Here is a 22,736-nt window from a genome sequence, read left to right on the forward strand (position 1 = left end):
GTATCTTAAAATAGTAAAACTAAGTTTTAGCCAATCGTGTACTAGAAAGGAAAATATTGTAGTACTAAAACAACTGTCTGCCGTCCTTGTCTTGCACTCTCTGTATAACACTGCACAATGTATAACAATGCTGGCACATCACAAATAAACATACTAATATGAATAACATTAAACAGTTGATTTTGTGTGTGTGCACGCGTATGTGTTTTTGTTTTTTAATTTGTATTAAATCTCACAAAATACCTATATCAAACCAAACATCTTAGAAAGAATACACCAGCACCACCTACTGGAAGACTGCTTATTTTATTTAAACAGGTTCTTTATTTTTGGCAGTTTCCTATGTAATTTAAATATGCACAAATAAAATGTTATTTAATTAAATATTTTTGTCTCTGTTTCTGTCTTCTGAATCTGATATATACATTTGCTGAAGCTACTATGTAAATTGAGCCTTAAGGTTATGATAAATGTACATCTTCAATACCAGCAGTAATCTGCAGGAAACTGCAACAGGCACCCAACTCCAGCAGGGTTTGACCAAGTGATGTATAAGAATTAAACTGCCCATTTATTTCCATTTATATTTTAATAAATGTTGTACTACAAACCATTACATCAAAGTGCTAAACAATTGTTATTATTAAATATATAACAAATTTACTTGCAGCCCGCTGTGGTTTTGAGAATATGTTTTTAGCACTATTCCCATAACGTAGAATGACGATTAACAATATCTCTTTACGGGTTGGACATTGGCAAGCATTCTAATAATGGCTAAAGACAGGCACCATTCTGGTCAATTGTGTCTCTATGTTCCACTGAGAGGGTATCACCTGTAATGAAAAGAGGAAAAGGTTAAAAAGCTTCTCATCTGTAAAGATTAACATTTAAGCCAGAGGCATTACAGCAAAGAGAACCATGAAAGATCACTTTGTAACTGTACTCAACAATTAACACAGATTTAATTGTTTGGGTGGACCACAGTTCAGCGAAAGCAAAGAAAGGTTCTTTAAGCAACATTCAGTTAATCTACAGCAAATCATGGTCTTTTCAGGATCTTTGATTCATGTTTCTGATTTGTAGGCTTGGGTGAACAATAACTGGCTTGACAACTGAAAGGACATGTGAAGCAATATTCTGCTGGCATATGTTGTAGGCATAATATAGAGCCAGCATCAAACGTTTCCAAATGAATTCTTCAGACAGTAAATTACAGTGCTTGAAACAAGGCGCATCAAAAGTAAATCTGAATTTCTGTATTGCAACACAATGGCCCGATTGCATTCCATTAAAAAAAGATAAAAAGGTCAAAATTGAAATGTGCATTGGTGCATTTCTTCTCTTATATAGAAGCATATTTGCAATATACCACCATTAGCAAAAGTACTTCTAGTAAAAGCTATTGCTGTTTTTCAGTGACATACACAAATATGGGGCTTGTGCACCACTATTCAAGCTCAGAGAGTTGGCAGTGAGGTTTATTGTGTCTGTGCAGACCTAATTTGTGTCATACAAGTTACTGCTGACTCTCTGAGAAGGTGTGGTGTTTTCATACTGGTGGCACAGGTGCTCATAGCATGTGTGCATATGCTGTTAAAAAACAGTAACGCATTTTACTAGAAGCATTTTTGCTAATAGAAGTATACTGGAAAAATACTTCTATTAAATATTGAAATGCACCCATGCATTTTTTAGGTTTGATCTTTCTATCGCTTTAACCCCTTCACGCCATTCTAACAGCGCTGGTATTTAACGTTGTAAGGGCGGCATGGAACGTCATACTTTATATGGTGTACTGCAACCTCCATCATTCTGCTAATGAATCGGAGTGGGGGGTGTGCCTAGCAGCGTTGACAGTCCCCCATGATCCAATCCCGTCCTTGAAATCACGTGATCGCATCGACGATCGCTTGATTTCATTTTTCCAACAAGTGCTGTTCTAAGCGCTTACCCCCCCCAGTATGAAGTGGTTACGTTTGCTAAAAATGTTGTATTCAGCTTGGATGGCTTTATCACAAGACCAGAGATTAATTTTACATTACTTTTTACTTTCATATTTACTGTTCTCAGCCTTTTAATGTATAACAAGACAACATTCAAGTAAAGAGAGTACATAATGGTATACATGACAAAATAAAATAAAAGAACTTGGCCAATAGAATAATAGATATGTCAAGAAGTTCAAAATAAACCTATAAGAGTCCATGATGGACTACAGAGTATACTGTCTCCTCTTTCTTTTTACTGCTACTTAAAAGGACAGTAAACACCAAAAACGTTATTGTTTAAAAAGATAGATAATCCCTTTATTACCAATTCCACAGTTTTGCAAAAACATAATTTATGTAAGAACTTACCTGATAAATTAATTTCTTTCATATTAGCAAGAGTCCATGAGCTAGTGACGTATGGGATATACATTCCTACCAGGAGGGGCAAAGTTTCCCAAACCTTAAAATGCCTATAAATACACCCCTCACCACACCCACAATTCAGTTTAACGAATAGCCAAGAAGTGGGGTGATAAGAAAAAAGTGCGAAAGCATATAAAATAAGGAATTGGAATAATTGTGCTTTATACAAAAAAATCATAACCACCACAAAAAAGGGCGGGCCTCATGGACTCTTGCTAATATGAAAGAAATGAATTTATCAGGTAAGTTCTTACATAAATTATGTTTTCTTTCATGTAATTAGCAAGAGTCCATGAGCTAGTGACGTATGGGATAATGACTACCCAAGATGTGGATCTTTCCACACAAGAGTCACTAGAGAGGGAGGGATAAAATAAAGACAGCCAATTCCTGCTGAAAATAATCCACACCCAAAATAAAGTTTAATGAAAAACATAAGCAGAAGATTCAAACTGAAACCGCTGCCTGAAGTACTTTTCTACCAAAAACTGCTTCAGAAGAAGAAAATACAACAAAATGGTAGAATTTGGTAAAAGTATGCAAAGAGGACCAAGTTGCCGCTTTGCAAATCTGATCAACCGAAGCTTCATTCCAAAACGCCCAGGAAGTAGAAACTGACCTAGTAGAATGAGCTGTAATCCTATGAGGCGGAGTCTTACCCGACTCAAAATAGGCAAGATGAATTAAAGATTTCAACCAAGATGCCAAAGAAATGGCAGAAGTTTTCTGGCCTTTCTAAAACCGGAAAAAATAACAAATAAACTAGAAGTCTTTCGGAAAGACTTAGTAGCTTCAACATAATATTTCAAAGCTCTAATAACATCCAAAGAATGCAACGATTTCTCCTTAGAATTCTTAGGATTAAGACATAATGAAGGAACCACAATGTCTCTACTAATGTTGTTGGAATTCACAACTTAGGTAAAAATTCAAAAGAAGTTCGCAACACCGCCTTATCCTGATGAAAAATCAGAAAAGGAGACTCACAAGAAAGAGCAGATAATTCAGAAACTCTTCTGGCAGAAGAGATGGCCAAAAGGAACAAAACTTTCCAAGAAAGTAATTTAATATCCAATGAATGCATAGGTTCAAATGGAGGAGCTTGAAGAGCCCCCAGAACCAAAGTCAAACTCCAAGGAGGAGAAATTGACTTAATGACAGGCTTTATACGAACCAAAGCTTGTACAAAACAATGAATATCAGGAAGAATAGCAATCTTTCTGTGAAAAAGAACAGAAAGAGCAGAGATTTGACCTTTCAAGGAACTTGCGGACAAACCCTTATCTAAACCATCCTGAAGAAACTGAAATATTCTCGGTATTCTAAAAGAATGACAAGAAAAATGATGAGAAAGACACCAAGAAATATAAGTCTTCCAGACTCTATAATATATCTCTCTGGATACAGATTTACGAGCCTGTAACATAGTATTAATCACAGAGTCAGAGAAACCTCTTTGACCAAGAATCAAGCGTTCAATCTCCATACCTTTAAATTTAAAGATTTCAGATCCTGATGGAAAAAAGGACCTTGAGACAAAAGGTCTGGTCTTAATGGAAGAGTCCACGGTTGGCAAGAGGCCATTCGGACAAGATCCGCATACCAAAACCTGTGAGGCCATGCCGGAGCTACCAGCAGAACAAAAGAGCATTCCTTCAGAATCTTGGAGATTACTCTTGGAAGAAGAACTAGAGGCGGAAAGATATAGGCAGGATGATACTTCCAAGGAAGTGATAATGCATCCACTGCCTCCGCCTGAGGATCCCGGGATCTGGACAGATACCTGGGAAGTTTCTTGTTTAGATGAGAAGCCATCAGATCTATTTCTGGAAGTTCCCACATTTGAACAATCTGAAGAAATACCTCTGGGTGAAGAGACCATTCACCCGGATGCAACGTTTGGCGACTGAGATAATCCGCCTTCCAATTGTCCATACCTGGGATATGAACCGCAGAGATTAGACAGGAGCTGGATTCCGCCCAAACCAAAATTCGAGATACTTCTTTCATAGCCAGAGGACTGTGAGTCCCTCCTTGATGATTGATGTATGCCACAGTTGTGACATTGTCTATCAGAAAACAAATGAACAACTCTCTCTTCAGAAGAGGCCAAGACTGAAGAGCTCTGAAAATTGCACGGAGTTCCAAAATATTGATCGGAAATCTCACCTCCTGAGATTCCCAAACCCCCTGTGCCGTCAGATACCCCCACACAGCTCCCCAACCTGTAAGACTTGCATCTGTTGAGATTATAGTCCAGGTCGGAAGAACAAAGAAGCCCCCTGAACTAAACGATGGTGATCTGTCCACCATGTCAGAGAGTGTCGTAAAATCGGTTTAAAGATATTAATTGAGATATCTTTGAGTAATCCCTGCACCATTGGTTCAGCATACAGAGCTGAAGAGGTCGCATGTGAAAACGAGCAAAGGAGATCGCATCTGATGCGGCAGTCCTAAGACCCAACATTTCCATGCATAAGGCTACCAAAGGGAATGATTGTGACTGAAGGTTTTGACAAGCTGATATTAATGTTAAACTTCTCTTGTCTGACAAGGACAGAGTCATAGACACTGAATTTATCTAGAAACCTAAAAAGGTTACCCTTGTCTGAGGAATCAATGAACTGATTGGTAAATTGATCCTCCAACCATGAACTTGAAGAAACAACACAAGTCGATTCGTATGAGATTCTTCGAAAATGAGAAGACTGAGCAAGTACCAAGATATCGTCCAAATAAGGAAATACCAAAACCCTATTCTCTGATTACAGAAAGAAGGGCACCGAGAACCTTTGAAAAATTTTTTTGGAACTGAGGCTAGGCCAAACGGTAGAGCCACAAAACTGGTAATGCTTGTCTAAAAAGAGAATCTCAGACACTAAAAGTGATCTGGATGAATCGGAATATGCAGATACACATCCTGTAAATCTATTGTAGACATATAATGCCCTTGCTAAACAAAAGGCAGGATAGTTCTACAGTAACCATCTTGAATGTTGGTATCCTAACATAACGATTCAATAATGATAGATCCGGAACTGGTCTGAAGGAATTGACCTTCTTTGGTACAATGAAGAGATAAAATAAAACCCCAGCCCCTGTTCCAGAACTGGAACTGGCATAAATACTCCAGCCAACTCTAGATCTGAAACACATTTCAGAAATGCTGAGCCTTTGCTGTGTTAACTGGGACACGGGAAAGAAAAGAATCTCTTAGCAGGAGGCCTTAACTTGAAGCCAATTCTGTACCTTTCTGAAACAATGTTTCTGAAACCAGAGATTAAGAACGGAATTGATCCAAATTTCTTTGAAGAAAACGTAATCTGCCCCATACCAGCTGAGCTGGAATAAGGGCCGCACCTTCATAGGTACTTAGGAGCTGGCTAAAGGTTTCTATAAGGCTTGGATATATTCCAAACTGGAAATAATTTCCAAACTGATACCGCTCCTGAGGATGAAGGATCAGGCTTTTGTTCCTTGGAACGAAAATGATTATTTACCCTGGAAAGAAAGGGAAAGCAAAGTTGACTTAGAAGACATGTCAGCATTCCAAGTTTAATCCATAAAGCTTTTCTAGCTAAAATAGCTAGAGACATATACCTGACATCAACTCTAATGATATCAAAAGATGGTATCACCAATAAAATTATTAGCATGTTATAGAATAATAATAATGCTATAAAATTATGATCTGTTACTTGTTGCGCTAAAGCTTCTAACCAAAAAGTTGAAGCTGCAGCAACATCCGCTAAAAATATAGCAGGTCTAAGAAGATTACCTGAACATAAGTAAGCTTTTCTTAGAAAGGATTCAATTTTCCTATCTAAAGGATCCTTAAATGAAGTACTATCTGCCGTAGGAATAGTAGTACATTAGCAGGAGTAGAGACAGCCCCATAACCTTAGGGATTTTTGTCCCAAAAAACTCTAATCTGTCAGATGGCACAGGATATAATTTGCTTAAACGTCTAGAAGGAGTAAATAAATTACCCAAATTATTCCATTCCCTGGAAATTACTTCAGAAATAGCATCAGGGAGATAAAACACTTCTGGAATAACTACAGGAGATTTAAAAACCTTATTTAAACGTTTACATTTAGTATCAAGAGGACCAGAATCCTCTATTTCTAATGCAAATAACACTTCTTTAAGTAAAGAACGAATAAATTCCATCTTGAACAAATACAAAGATTTATCAGCATCAACCTCTGAGACAGAAACCTCTGAACCAGAAGAACCATTATCAGTATCAGAATGATGATGTTCATTTAAAAATTCATCTGAAAAAAGAGAAGTTTTAAAAGACTTTTATGTATACTAGAAGGAGAAAACAGAATTTATGTTTACCTGATAAATTTCTTTCTCCAACGGTGTGTCTGGTCCACGGCGTCATCCTTACTTGTGGGATATTCTCTTCCCCAACAGGAAATGGCAAAGAGCCCAGCAAAGCTGGTCACATGATCCCTCCTAGGCTCCGCCTACCCCAGTCATTCGACCGACGTTAAGGAGGAATATTAGCATAGGAGAAACCATATGGTACCGTGGTGACTGTAGTTAAAGAAATTAAATTATCAGACCTGATTAAAAAAACCAGGGCGGGCCGTGGACCGGACACACCGTTGGAGAAAGAAATTTATCAGGTAAACATAAATTCTGTTTTCTCCAACATAGGTGTGTCCGGTCCACGGCGTCATCCTTACTTGTGGGAACCAATACCAAAGCTTTAGGACACGGATGAAGGGAGGGAGCAAATCAGGTCACCTAAATGGAAGGCACCACGGCTTGCAAAACCTTTCTCCCAAAAATAGCCTCAGAAGAAGCAAAAGTATCAAACTTGTAAAATTTGGTAAAAGTGTGCAGTGAAGACCAAGTCGCTGCCCTACATATCTGATCAACAGAAGCCTCGTTCTTGAAGGCCCATGTGGAAGCCACAGCCCTAGTGGAATGAGCCGTGATTCTTTCGGGAGGCTGCCGTCCGGCAGTCTCGTAAGCCAATCTGATGATGCTTTGAATCCAAAAAGAGAGAGAGGTAGAAGTTGCTTTTTGACCTCTCCTTTTACCTGAATAAACAACAAACAAGGAAGATGTTTGTCTAAAATCCTTTGTAGCATCTAAATAGAATTTTAGAGCGCGAACAACATCCAAATTGTGCAACAAACGTTCCTTCTTTGAAACTGGTTTCGGACACAGAGAAGGCACGATAATCTCCTGGTTAATGTTTTTGTTAGAAACAACTTTCGGAAGAAAACCAGGTTTAGTACGTAACACCACCTTATCTGCATGGAACACCAGATAAGGAGGGGAACACTGCAGAGCAGATAATTCTGAAACTCTTCTAGCAGAAGAAATTGCAACTAAAAACAAAACTTTCCAAGATAATAACTTAATATCAACGGAATGTAAGGGTTCAAACGGAACCCCCTGAAGAACTGAAAGAACTAAATTGAGACTCCAAGGAGGAGTCAAAGGTTTGTAAACAGGCTTAATTCTAACCAAAGCCTGAACAAAGGCTTGAACATCTGGCACAGCTGCCAGCTTTTTGTGAAGTAACACCGACAAGGCAGAAATCTGTCCCTTCAGGGAACTTGCCGATAATCCTTTTTCCAATCCTTCTTGAAGGAAGGATAGAATCCTAGGAATCTTAACCTTGTCCCAAGGGAATCCTTTAGATTCACACCAACAGATATATTTTTTCCAAATTTTGTGGTAAATCTTTCTAGTTACAGGCTTTCTGGCCTGAACAAGAGTATCGATAACAGAATCTGAGAAACCTCGCTTCGATAAAATCAAGCGTTCAATCTCCAGGCAGTCAGCTGGAGTGAAACCAGATTCGGATGTTCGAACGGACCCTGAACAAGAAGGTCTCGTCTCAAAGGTAGCTTCCAAGGTGGAGCCGATGACATATTCACCAGATCTGCATACCAAGTCCTGCGTGGCCACGCAGGAGCTATCAAGATCACCGACGCCCTCTCCTGATTGATCCTGGCTACCAGCCTGGGAATGAGAGGAAACGGCGGAAACACATAAGCTAGTTTGAAGGTCCAAGGTGCTACTAGTGCATCCACTAGAGCCGCCTTGGGATCCCTGGATCAGGACCCGTAACAGGGAACTTTGAAGTTCTGACGAGAGGCCATTAGATCCATGTCTGGAATGCCCCACAGTTGAGTGACTAGGGCAAAGATTTCCGGATGGAGTTCCCACTCCCCCGGATGCAATGTCTGACGACTCAGAAAATCCGCTTCCCAATTTTCCACTCCCGGGATGTGGATAGCAGACAGGTGGCAGGAGTGAGACTCCGCCCATAGAATAATCTTGGTCACTTCCTCCATCGCTAGGGAACTCCTTGTTCCCCCCTGATGGTTGATGTACGCAACAGTCGTCATGTTGTCTGATTGAAACCGTATGAACTTGGTCCTTGCTAGCTGAGGCCAAGCCTTGAGAGCATTGAATATCGCTCTCAGTTCCAGAATATTTATCGGTAGAAGAGATTCTTCCCGAGACCAAAGACCCTGAGCTTTCAGGGATCCCCAGACCGCGCCCCAGCCCGTCAGACTGGCGTCGGTCGTGACAATGACCCACTCTGGTCTGCGGAATGTCATCCCTTGTGACAGGTTGTCCAGGGACAGCCACCAACGGAGTGAGTCTCTGGTCCTCTGATTTACTTGTATCTTTGGAGACAAGTCTGTATAGTCCCCATTCCACTGACTGAGCATGCACAGTTGTAATGGTCTTAGATGGATGCGCGCAAAAGGAACTATGTCCATTGCCGCTACCATCAACCCGATCACTTCCATGCACTGAGCTACGGAAGGAAGAGGAACGGAATGAAGAATCCGACAAGAGTCCAGAAGCTTTGTTATTCTGGCCTCTGTTAGAAAAATCCTCATTTCTGAGGAATCTATAATTGTTCCCAAGAAGGGAACCCTTGTTGACGGGGATAGAGAACTCTTTTCCACGTTCACTTTCCAGCCGTGAGATCTGAGAAAGGCCAGGACGATGTCCGTGTGAGCCTTTGCTCGAGGGAGGGACGGCGCTTGAATCAGAATGTCGTCCAGGTAGGGTACTACTGCAATGCCCCTTGGTCTTAGCACCGCTAGAAGGGACCCTAGTACCTTTGTGAAAATCCTTGGAGCAGTGGCTAATCCGAAAGGAAGCGCCACGAACTGGTAATGTTTGTCCAGGAATGCAAACCTTAGGAACCGATGATGTTCCTTGTGGATAGGAATATGTAGATACGCATCCTTTAAATCCACCGTGGTCATGAATTGACCTTCCTGGATGGAAGGAAGGATAGTTCGAATGGTTTCCATCTTGAACGATGGGACCTTGAGAAATTTGTTTAAGATCTTGAGATCTAGGATTGGTCTGAACGTTCCCTCTTTTTTGGGAACTATGAACAGATTGGAGTAGAACCCCATCCCTTGTTCTCTCAATGGAACAGGATGAATCACTCCCATTTTTAACAGGTCTTCTACACAATGTAAGAACGCCTGTCTTTTTATGTGGTCTGAAGACAACTGCGACCTGTGGAACCTCCCCCTTGGGGGAAGTCCCTTGAATTCCAGAAGATAACCCTGGGAGACTATTTCTAGCGCCCAAGGATCCAGAACATCTCTTGCCCAAGCCTGAGCGAAGAGAGAGAGTCTGCCCCCCACCAGATCCGGTCCCGGATCGGGGGCCAATATTTCATGCTGTCTTGGTAGCAGTGGCAGGTTTCTTGGCCTGCTTTCCCTTGTTCCAGCCTTGCATTGGTCTCCAAGCTGGCTTGGCCTGAGAAGTATTACCCTCTTGCTTAGAGGACGTAGCACCTTGGGCTGGTCCGTTTTTACGAAAGGGACGAAAATTAGGTCTATTTTTTGCCTTGAAAGGCCGATCCTGAGGAAGGGCATGGCCCTTACCCCCAGTGATATCAGAGATAATCTCTTTCAAGTCAGGACCAAACAGCGTTTTCCCCTTGAAAGGAATGTTTAGAAGCTTGTTCTTGGAAGACGCATCAGCCGACCAAGATTTCAACCAAAGCGCTCTGCGCGCCACAATAGCAAACCCAGAATTCTTAGCCGCTAACTTAGCCAATTGCAAAGAGGCGTCTAGAGTGAAAGAATTAGCCAATTTGAGAGCATTGACTCTGTCTATAATCTCCTCATAAGGAGGGGAGTCACTATCGAGCACCTTAATCAGTTCATCAAACCAGAAATATGCGGCTGTAGTGACAGGGACAATGCATGAAATGGGTTGTAGAAGGTACCCCTGCTGAACAAACATCTTTTTAAGCAAACCTTCTAATTTTTTATCCATAGGATCTTTGAAAGCACAACTATCTTCTATGGGAATAGTGGTGCGTTTGTTTAAAGTAGAAACCGCTCCCTCGACCTTGGGGACTGACTGCCATAAGTCCTTTCTGGGGTCGACCATAGGAAACAATTTTTTAAATATGGGGGGAGGGACGAAAGGAATACCGGGCCTTTCCCATTCTTTATTAACAATGTCCGCCACCCGCTTGGGTATAGGAAAAGCTTCTGGGAGCCCCGGCACCTCTAGGAACTTGTCCATTTTACATAGTTTCTCTGGGATGACCAAATTTTCACAATCATCCAGAGTGGATAATACCTCCTTAAGCAAAATGCGGAGATGTTCCAATTTAAATTTAAATGTAATCACATCAGATTCAGCCTGCTGAGAAATGTTCCCTAAATCAGTAATTTCTCCCTCAGACAAAACCTCCCTGGCCCCCTCAGATTGGGTTAGGGGCCCTTCAGAGATATTAATATCAGCGTCGTCATGCTCTTCAGTAACTAAAACAGAGCATCCACGCTTACGCTGACAAGGGTTCATTTTGGCTAAAATGTTTTTGACAGAATTATCCATTACAGCCGTTAATTGTTGCATAGTAAGGAGTATTGGCGCGCTAGATGTACTAGGGGCCTCCTGAGTGGGCAAGACTCGTGTAGACGAAGGAGGGAATGATGCAGTACCATGCTTACTCCCCTCACTTGAGGAATCATCTTGGGCATCATTGTCATTATCACATAAATCACATTTATTTAAATGAATAGGAATTCTGGCTTCCCCACATTCAGAACACAGTCTATCTGGTAGTTCAGACATGTTAAACAGGCATAAACTTGATAAGAAAGTACAAAAAACGTTTTGAAATAAAACCGTTACTGTCACTTTAAATTTTAAACTGAACACACTTTATTACTGCAATTGCGAAAAAACATGAAGGAATTGTTCAAAATTCACCAAACTTTCACCACAGTGTCTTAAAGCCTTGAAAATATTGCACACCAATTTTGGAAGCTTTAACCCTTAAAATAACGGAACCGGAGCCGTTTTAAGCTTTAACCCCTTTACAGTCCCTGGTATCTGCTTTGCTGAGACCCAACCAAACCCAAAGGGGAATACGATACCCAATGACGCCTTCAGAAGTCTTTTATAAGTATCAGAGCTCCTCTCACATGCGACTGCATGCCATGCCTCTCAAAAACAAGTGCGCAACACCGGCGCGAAAATGAGACTCTGCCTATGCTTTGGGAAAGCCCCTAAAGAATAAGGTGTCTAAAACAGTGCCTGCCGATATTATTATATCAAAATACCCAGAATAAATGATTCCTCAAGGCTAAATAAGTGTTAATATCAATCGATTTAGCCCAAAAAAGGTCTACAGTCTAAATAAGCCCTTGTGAAGCCCTTATTTACAATCGTAATAAACATGGCTTACCGGATCCCATAGGGAAAATGACAGCTTCCAGCATTACATCGTCTTGTTAGAATGTGTCATACCTCAAGCAGCAAAGGACTGCAAACTGTTCCCCCAACTGAAGTTAATTGCTCTCAACAGTCCTGTGTGGAACAGCCATGGATTTTAGTTACGGTTGCTAAAATCATTTTCCTCATACAAACAGAATTCTTCATCTCTTTTCTGTTTCTGAGTAAATAGTACGTACCAGCACTATTTGAAAATAACAAACTCTTGATTGAATAATGAAAAACTACAGTTAAACACTAAAAAACTCTAAGCCATCTCCGTGGAGATGTTGCCTGTACAACGGCAAAGAGAATGACTGGGGTAGGCGGAGCCTAGGAGGGATCATGTGACCAGCTTTGCTGGGCTCTTTGCCATTTCCTGTTGGGGAAGAGAATATCCCACAAGTAAGGATGACGCCGTGGACCGGACACACCTATGTTGGAGAAATAACAGACATAGCCTTCTTAATGGATTTAAAAAATAAAATCTCTTATGTTATCAGGAACACTCTGAAAATTAGATGTTGACGGAACAGCAACAGGTAATGTAACAGTACTAAAGGAAATTTTATCTGCATTAATAAGTTTGACATGACATGCAATACAAATAACAGCTGGAGAAACAGATACCAAAAGTTTATAGCAGATACACTTAGCTTGGTAGCTCCAGCACTGTGCAGTGATTTTCCTGAAGTATCTTCTGACTCAGTTGCAACGTGGAACATCTTGCAATATGTAAAAGAAAAAAACAACATATAAAGCAAAATTGATCAAATTCCTTAAATGACAGTTTCAGGAATGGGAAAAAAATGCCAGTGAACAAGCTTCTAGCAACCAGAAGCAATAAATAATGAGACTTAAATAATGTGGAGACAAAAATGACGCCCATATTTTTTAGCGCCAAAAAAGACGCCCACATTATTTGGCGCCTAAATGCTTTTGGCGCCAAAAATGACGCCACATCCGGAACGCCGACATTTTTGGCTCAAAAAACGTCAAAAAATGACGCAACTTCCGGCGACACGTATGACGCCGGAAACAGAAAAAAATTTTTGCGCCAAAAAAGTCTGCGCCAAGAATGACGCAATAAAATGAAGCATTTTCTGCCCCCGCGAGCCTAACAGCCCACAGGGAAGAAGTCAAATTTTTTAAGGTAAGAAAAAATGATTGAAACAAATGCATTTATCCCAAATATGAAACTGACTGTCTGAAAAATAAGGAATGTTGAACATTCTGAGTCAAGGCAAATAAATGTTTGAATACATATATTTAGAACTTTATAAATAAAGTGCCCAACCATAGCTTAGAGTGTCACAGAAAATAAGATTTACTTACCCCAGGACACTCATCTACATGTTTGTAGAAAGCCAAACCAGTACTGAAACGAGAATCAGCAGAGGTAATGGTATATATAAGAGTATATCGTCGATCTGAAAAGGGAGGTAAGAGATGAATCTCTACGACCGATAACAGAGAACCTATGAAATAGACCCCGTAGAAGGAGATCACTGCATTCAAATAGGCAATACTCTCCTCACATCCCTCTGACATTCACTGCACGCTGAGAGGAAAACCGGGCTCCAACTTGCTGCGGAGCGCATATCAACGTAGAATCTAGCACAAACTTACTTCACCACCTCCATCGGAGGCAAAGTTTGTAAAACTGAATTGTGGGTGTGGTGAGGGGTGTATTTATAGGCATTTTAAGGTTTGGGAAACTTTGCCCCTCCTGGTAGGAATGTATATCCCATACGTCACTAGCTCATGGACTCTTGCTAATTACATGAAAGAAACTAACACTTTTTACCTCTGTGATTACCTTTTATCTAAGCCTCTGCAGACTGCCCCCTTTTCTCACGGCTTAATTACAAGTTTTGCATTAAAGGGGTGCGGTAATAACTTGCACGTTATTGTCACCGCAACTTCCCTACAGCGCTGGTATTACAGGGTTGCAAAAATCAGGCGTTAACAGGCAAGAAGTGAGCGTAAAGCAAAATTGAGCTCCATACCGCACTTCAATACCAGTGCTGCTGAAAGCCGCAGTGAGCTAGTTTTACGTGCTTGTGCATGATTTCCCCATAGACATCAATGGGGAGAGCCGGCTGAAAAAAAAGTCTAAAACCTGAAAAAAAGCAGCTTAAAGCTCTGTAACGCAGCTCCATTGATTCCTATGGGGAAACTAAATTTATGTTAACACCTAACACCCTAACATGAACCCCGAGTTTAAACACCCCTAATCTTAAACTTATTAACCCCTAATCTGCCGCCCCCGACATTGCTGACCCCTACATTATACTTATTAACCCCTAATCTGCCGCCCCGACATCGCCGACACCTACATTATACTTATTAACCCCTAATCTGCCGCCCCGACATCGCCGACACCTACATTATACTTATTAACACCTAATCTGGTGCCCCAACATCGCCAACACCTACATAATGCTATTAACCCCTAATCTCCTGCCCCCAATGTCGCCGCAACCTACCTACACTTATTAACCCCTAATCTGCTGCCCCCAACATTGCCGCCACTATACTACATTTATTAACCCCTAAACCTAACCCTAACACCCACTAACTTAGGTTTTATTTTTATTTTACAGTTAAGTTTGTATTTATTTTAACTAGGTAGAATAGTTACTAAATAGTTATTAAAGGGACACTGAGCCCAAAATTTTTTCTTTCATGATTCAGATAGAGCATGCAAATTTAAGCAACTTTCTAATTTACTCCTAATTTCAATTTTTCTTCTTTCTCTTGCTTTCTTTATTTGAAAAATAAGGCATCTAAGCTATTTTATTGGTTCAGGACCATGGAAAGCACTTGTTTATTGGTGGGTGAATTTATCCACCAACCAGCTAGAACAACAGTGTGTTCATCAAAAATGGGCCGGCATCTAAACTTACATTCTTGCATTTCAAATAAAGATAGCAAGAGAATGAAGAAAATTTGATAATAGGAGTAAATTAGAAAGTTGCTTAAAATTGCATGCTCTATCTGAATCTCAAAAGAAAAAATTTGGGTTCAGTGTCCCTTTAACTATTTTCTAACTACCTAGCTAAAATAAATACAAAGTTACCTGTAAAATAAAACCTAACCTGTCTTACACTAACACCTAACCTTACACTACAATTAAATCAATTACATAAATTAAATATAATTAACTAAATTACAAAAAAACAAACACTAAATTACACAAGAGAAAAAAATATTTAAACTAATTACACCTAATTTAATAGCCCCCCCCCCAAATAAAAAAACCCTAGCCTAAACTAAACTACCAATAGCCCTTAAAAGGGCCTTTTGCGGGGCATTGCCCCAAAGAAATCAGCTCTTTTACCTGTAAAAAAAAAATACAAACAACCCCCCAGTAAACAGTAAAACCCACCACCCACACAACCAACCCCCCAAATAAAATCCTAACTAAAAAAACCTAAGCTCCCCATTGCCCTGAAAAGGGCATTTGGATGGGCATTGCCCTTAAAAGGGCATTTAGCTCTTTTTCCGCCCAAAACCACTTACAGTTTTTGAAGACCCGACATCCATCCTCAAGGAATTCTTCATCCAACCGGACAGAAGTCTTTAACCAAGCGGGCAGAAGTCTTCATCCAGACGGCAACTTCTATCTTTATTCATCCGGTGCGGAGCAGGTCCATCTTCAAGACATCCGGCGTGGAGCATCCTCTTCAATCCTCTTCCGAATGAGGTTTCCCTTTAAATGACGTCATCCAAGATGGCGTCCCTTAGATTCCGATTGGCTGATAGATTTCTATCAGCCAATCAGAATTAAGGTTGAAAAAATCCTATTGGCTGTTGCAATCAGCCAATAGGATTGGGCTTTCAACCTTAATTCCGATTGGCTGATATAAATCTATCAGCCAATCGGAATCTAAGGGACGCCATTTTGGATAACGTAATTTAAAGGGAAACTTCATTGTTCCAGTAGACGTCGGAAGAAGAGGATGCTCTGCGCCGGATGTCTTGAAGATGGAGCCGTGCCGGATGGATGAAGATAGAAGATGCCGTCTGGATGAAGACTTCTGCCCGGTTGGATCAAGACATCTGCCTCTTCGTTGAGGATGGATGTCGGGTCTTCAAAAACTGTAAGTGGATCTTTTATTTGGGGGGTTGGTTGTGTGGGTGGTGGGTTTTATTGTTGGGGGGTTGTTTGTATTTTTTTTAACAGGTAAAAGAGCTGATTTCTTTGGGGCAATGCCCTGCAAAAGGCCCTTTTAAGGGCTATTTGTAGTTTAGTTTAGGTTTTTTATTTTTATTTGGGGGGGGGGGCTTTTTTTTGATAGGGCTATTAGATTAGGTGTAATTAGTTTAAATATCTGATAATTTTTTTTATTTTGTGTAATTTAGTGTTTTTTTTTTCCGTACTTTAGTTAACTGTATTTAATTTATGTAATTCATTTAATTGTAGTGTAAGGTTAGGTGTTAGTGTAAGACAGGTTAGGTTTTATTTTACAAGTAAGTATTTGGTTTTAAATAGGAATTATTTAGGTAATGATAGTAGGTTTTATTTAGATTTATTTAAATTATACTTAAGTTAGGGGGTGTTAGGGTTAGACTTAGGTTTAGGGGTTAATAAATTTAGTAAAGTGGCGGCGACGTTGGGGGTGGCAGATTAGGGGTTAATAAATGTAGGTAGGTGGCGGCAATGTTAGGGGCGGCAGATTAGGGGTTAATAGTATTTAACTAGTGTTTGCGATGCGGGAGTGCAGCGGTTTAGGGGTTAATATGTTTATTATAGTGGCAGCGATGTCCGGAGCGGCAGATTAGAGGTTAATAATTTTATTTTAGTGTTTGCGATGCAGGAGGGCCTCGGTTTAGGGGTTAATAGGTAGTTTATGGGTGTTAGTGTACTTTTTAGCACTTTAGTTATGAGTTTTATGCTACAGCTTTGTAGCGCAAAAACATAATTTATGTAAGAACTTACCTGATAAATTCATTTCTTTCATATTAGCAAGAGTCCATGAGCTAGTGACGTATGGGATATACATTCCTACCAGGAGGGGCAAAGTTTCCCAAACCTCAAAATGCCTATAAATACACCCCTCACCACACCCACAATTCAGTTTAACGAATAGCCAAGAAGTGGGGTGATAAGAAAAAAGTGCGAAAGCATATAAAATAAGGAATTGGAATAATTGTGCTTTATACAAAAATCATAACCACCACAAAAAAGGGCGGGCCTCATGGACTCTTGCTAATATGAAAGAAATGAATTTATCAGGTAAGTTCTTACATAAATTATGTTTTCTTTCATGTAATTAGCAAGAGTCCATGAGCTAGTGACGTATGGGATAATGATTACCCAAGATGTGGATCTTTCCACGCAAGAGTCACTAGAGAGGGAGGGATAAAATAAAGACAGCCAATTCCTGCTGAAAATAATCCACACCCAAAATAAAGTTTAATGAAAAACATAAGCAGAAGATTCAAACTGAAACCGCTGCCTGAAGTACTTTTCTACCAAAAACTGCTTCAGAAGAAGAAAATACATCAAAATGGTAGAATTTAGTAAAAGTATGCAAAGAGGACCAAGTTGCTGCTTTGCAAATCTGATCAATCGAAGCTTCATTCCTAAACGCCCAGGAAGTAGAAACTGACCTAGTAGAATGAGCTGTAATCCTTTGAGGCGGAGTTTTACCCGACTCAACATAGGCAAGATGAATTAAAGATTTCAACCAAGATGCCAAAGAAATGGCAGAAGCTTTCTGGCCTTTTCTAGAACCGGAAAAGATAACAAATAAACTGGAAGTCTTTCGGAAAGACTTAGTAGCTTCAACATAATATTTCAAAGCTCTAACAACATCCAAAGAATGCAACAATTTCTCCTTAGAATTCTTAGGATTAGGACATAATGAAGGAACCACAATTTCTCTACTAATGTTGTTGGAATTCACAACTTTAGGTAAAAATTCAAAAGAAGTTCGCAACACCGCCTTATCCTGATGAAAAATCAGAAAAGGAGACTCACAAGAAAGAGCAGATAATTCAGAGACTCTTCTGGCAGAAGAGATTGCCAAAAGGAACAAAACTTTCCAAGAAAGTAATTTAATGTCCAATAAATGCATAGGTTCAAACGGAGGAGCTTGAAGAGCCCCCAGAACCAAATTCAAACTCCAAGGAGGAGAAATTGACTTAATGACAGGTTTTATGCGAACCAAAGCTTGTACAAAACAATGAATATCAGGAAGATTAGCAATCTTTCTGTGAAAAAGAACAGAAAGAGCAGAGATTTGTCCTTTCAAAGAACTTGCGGATAAACCTTTATCTAAACCATCCTGAAGAAACTGTAAAATTCTCGGAATTCTAAAAGAATGCCAAGAAAAATGATGAGAAATACACCAAGAAATATAAGTCTTCCAGACTCTATAATATATCTCTCTGGATACAGATTTACGAGCCTGTAACATAGTATTAATCACAGAGTCAGAGAAACCTCTTTGACCAAGAATCAAGCGTTCAATCTCCATACCTTTAAATTTAAGGATTTGAGATCCTGATGGAAAAAAGGACCCTGCGACAGAAGGTCTGGTCGTAGCGGAAGAGTCCACGGATGACAAGAGGCCATCTGGACAAGATCCGCATACCAAAACCTGTGAGGCCATGCCGGAGCTACCAGCAGAACAAACGAGCATTCCTTCAGAATCTTGGAGATTACTCTTGGAAGAAGAACTAGAGGCGGAAAGATATAGGCAGGATGATACTTCCAAGGAAGTGATAATGCATCCACTGCTTCCGCCTGAGGATCCCGGGATCTGGACAGATACCTGGGAAGTTTCTTGTTTAGATGAGACGCCATCAGATCTATTTCTGGAAGCTCCCACATTTGAACAATCTGAAGAAATACCTCTGGGTGAAGAGACCATTCGCCCGGATGCAACGTTTGGCGACTGAGATAATCCGCTTCCCAATTGTCTATACCTGGGATATGAACCGCAGAGATTAGACAGGAGCTGGATTCCGCCCAAACGAAAATTCGAGATACTTCTTTCATAGCCAGAGGACTGTGAGTCCCTCCATGATGATTGATGTATGCCACAGTTGTGACATTGTCTGTCTGAAAACAAATGAACGATTCTCTCTTCAGAAGAGGCCAAGACTGAAGAGTTCTGAAAATTGCACGGAGTTCCAAAATATTGATCGGTAATCTCACCTCCTGAGATTCCCAAACTCCTTGTGCCGTCAGAGATCCCCACACAGCTCCCCAACCTGTGAGACTTGCATCTGTTGAAAATACAGTCCAGGTCGGAAGCACAAAAGAAGCCCCCTGAATTAAACGATGGTGATCTGTCCACCACGTTAGAGAGTGTCGTACAATCGGTTTTAAAGATATTAATTGAGATATCTTTGTGTAATCCTTGCACCATTGATTCAGCATACAGAGCTGAAGAGGTCGCATGTGAAAACGAGCAAAGGGGATCGCGTCCGATGCAGCAGTCATAAGACCTAGAATTTCCATGCATAAGGCTACCGAAGGGAATGATTGTGACTGAAGGTTTCGACAAGCTGAAATCAATTTTAGACGTCTCTTGTCTGTTAAAGACAGAGTCATGGACACTGAATCTATCTGGAAACCCAGAAAGGTTACCCTTGTCTGAGGAATCAATGAACTTTTTGGTGAATTGATCCTCCAACCATGATCTTGAAGAAACAACACAAGTCGATTCGTATGAGATTCTGCTAAATGTAAAGACTGAGCAAGTACCAAGATATCGTCCAAATAAGGAAATACCACAATACCCTGTTCTCTGAATACAGACAGAAGGGCACCGAGAACCTTTGTAAAAATTCTTGGAGCTGTAGCTAGGCCAAACGGCAGAGCCACAAACTGGTAATGCTTGTCCAGAAAAGAGAATCTCAGGAACTGATAATGATCTGGATGAATCGGAATATGCAGATATGCATCCTGTAAATCTATTGTGGACATATAATGCCCTTGCTGAACAAAAGGCAAGATAGTCCTTACAGTTACCATCTTGAACGTTGGTATCCTTACATAACGATTCAATATTTTTAGATCCAGAACTGGTCTGAAGGAATTCTTCTTCTTTGGTACAATGAAGAGATTTGAATAAAACCCCATCCCCTGTTCCAGAACTGGAACTGGCATAATTACTCCAGCAAACTCTAGATCTGAAACACAATTCAGAAATGCTTGAGCTTTCACTGGATTTACTGGGACACGGGAAAGAAAAAATCTCTTTGCAGGAGGTCTCATCTTGAAACCAATTCTGTACCCTTCTGAAACAATGTTCTGAATCCAAAGATTGTGAACAGAATTGATCCAAATTTTTTTGAAAAAACGTAACCTGCCCCCTACCAGGTGAGCTGGAATGAGGGCCGCACCTTCATGTGGACTTAGAAGCTGGCTTTGCCTTTCTAGAAGGCTTGGATTTATTCCAGACTGGAGATGGTTTCCAAACTGAAACTGCTCCTGAGGATGAAGGATCAGGCTTTTGTTCTTTGTTGAAACGAAAGGAACGAAAACGATTATTAGCCCTGTTTTTACCCTTAGATTTTCTATCCTGTGGTAAAAAAGTTCCTTTCCCACCGGTAACAGTTGAGATAATAGAATCCAACTGAGAACCAAATAATTTGTTACCCTGGAAAGAAATGGAAAGTAGAGTTGATTTAGAAGCCATATCAGCATTCCAAGTTTTAAGCGATAAAGCTCTTCTAGCTAAAATAGCTAGAGACATAAACCTGACATCAACTCTGATAATATCAAAAATGGCATCACAGATAAAATTATTAGCATGTTGAAGAAGAATAATAATATTATGAGAATCATGATCTGTTACTTGTTGCGCTAAAGTTTCCAACCAAAAAGTTGAAGCTGCAGCAACATCAGCCAATGATATAGCAGGTCTAAGAAGATTACCTGAACACAGATAAGCTTTTCTTAGAAAGGATTCAATTTTCCTATCTAAAGGATCCTTAAACGAAGTACCATCTGACGTAGGAATAGTAGTACGTTTAGCAAGGGTAGAAATAGCCCCATCAACTCTAGGGATTTTGTCCCAAAATTCTAATCTGTCAGACGGCACAGGATATAATTGCTTAAAACGTTTAGAAGGAGTAAATGAATTACCCAATTTATCCCATTCTCTGGAAATTACTTCAGAAATAGCATTAGGAACAGGAAAAACTTCTGGAATAACCACAGGAGATTTAAACACCTTATCTAAACGTTTAGAATTAGTATCAAGAGGACCAGAATCCTCTATTTCTAAAGCAATTAGTACTTCTTTAAGTAAAGAACGAATAAATTCCATTTCAAATAAATATGAAGATTTATCAGCATCAATCTCTGAGACAGAATCCTCTGAACCAGAAGAGTCATCAGAATCAGAATGATGATGTTCATTTAAAAATTCATCTGTGGAGAGAGAAGTTTTAAAAGATTTTTTATGTTTACTAGAAGGAGAAATAACAGACATAGCCTTCTTGATGGATTCAGAAACAAAATCTCTTATGTTATCAGGAACATTCTGCACCTTAGATGTTGAAGGAACTGCAACAGGCAATGGTACATTACTAAAGGAAATATTATCTGCATTAACAAGTTTGTCATGACAATTAATACAAACAACAGCCGGAGGAATAGCTACCAAAAGTTTACAGCAGATACACTTAGCTTTGGTAGTTCCAGCACTAGACAGCGATTTTCCTGAAGTATCTTCTGACTCGGATGCAACGTGAGACATCTTGCAATATGTAAGAGAAAAAACAACATATAAAGCAAAATTGATCAAATTCCTTAAATGACAGTTTCAGGAATGGGAAAAAATGCCAATAAACAAGCTTCTAGTAACCAGAAGCAATGAAAAAAAGAGACTGAAATAATGTGGAGACAAAAGCGACGCCCATATTTTTTAGCGCCAAATAAGACGCCCACATTATTTGGCGCCTAAATGCTTTTTGGCGCCAAAAATGACGCCACATCCGGAACGCCGACATTTTTGGCGCAAAAGGACGTCAAAAATGACGCAACTTCCGGCGACACGTATGACGCCGGAAACAGAAAAGATTTTTTGCGACAAAAAAGTCCGCGCCAAGAATGACGCAATAAAATGAAGCATTTTCAGCCCCCGCGAGCCTAACAGCCCACAGGGAAAAAAGCGTCAAATTTTAAGGTAAGAAAAAATGATTGATTCAAATGCATTATCCCAAATATGAAACTGACTGTCTGAAAATAAGGAATGTTGAACATCCTGAGTCAAGGCAAATAAATGTTTGAATACATATATTTAGAACTTTATGAACAAAGTGCCCAACCATAGCTTAGAGTGTCACAGAAAATAAGATTTACTTACCCCAGGACACTCATCTACATGTTTGTAGAAAGCCAAACCAGTACTGAAACGAAAATCAGCAGAGGTAATGGTATATAAATAAGAGTATATCGTCGATCTGAAAAGGGAGGTAAGAGATGAATCTCTACGACCGATAACAGAGAACCTATGAAATAGACCCCGTAGAAGGAGATCACTGCATTCAAAATAGGCAATACTCTCCTCACATCCCTCTGACATTCACTGCACGCTGAGAGGA

General features: G+C 40.1%; 1 protein-coding gene across 1 annotated transcript in view; it reads right to left on the reverse strand.

Annotated features, from left to right (window-relative positions):
* Positions 1-287: 287 nt before the first annotated feature.
* Positions 288-22,736, reverse strand: part of ZGRF1 (zinc finger GRF-type containing 1) — a 329,862-nt gene continuing 307,413 nt past the window's right edge. Inside the window, exon 27 of the mRNA XM_053700189.1 lies at positions 288-836. Coding sequence (XP_053556164.1) covers positions 833-836 — 4 coding nt within the window. The 3' untranslated portion in view covers positions 288-832. The remainder of the gene's footprint in view (positions 837-22,736) is intronic.

Source organism: Bombina bombina, chromosome 2, assembly GCF_027579735.1.
Source record: "Bombina bombina isolate aBomBom1 chromosome 2, aBomBom1.pri, whole genome shotgun sequence".
In the NCBI taxonomy this organism is placed as follows: domain Eukaryota; kingdom Metazoa; phylum Chordata; class Amphibia; order Anura; family Bombinatoridae; genus Bombina; species Bombina bombina.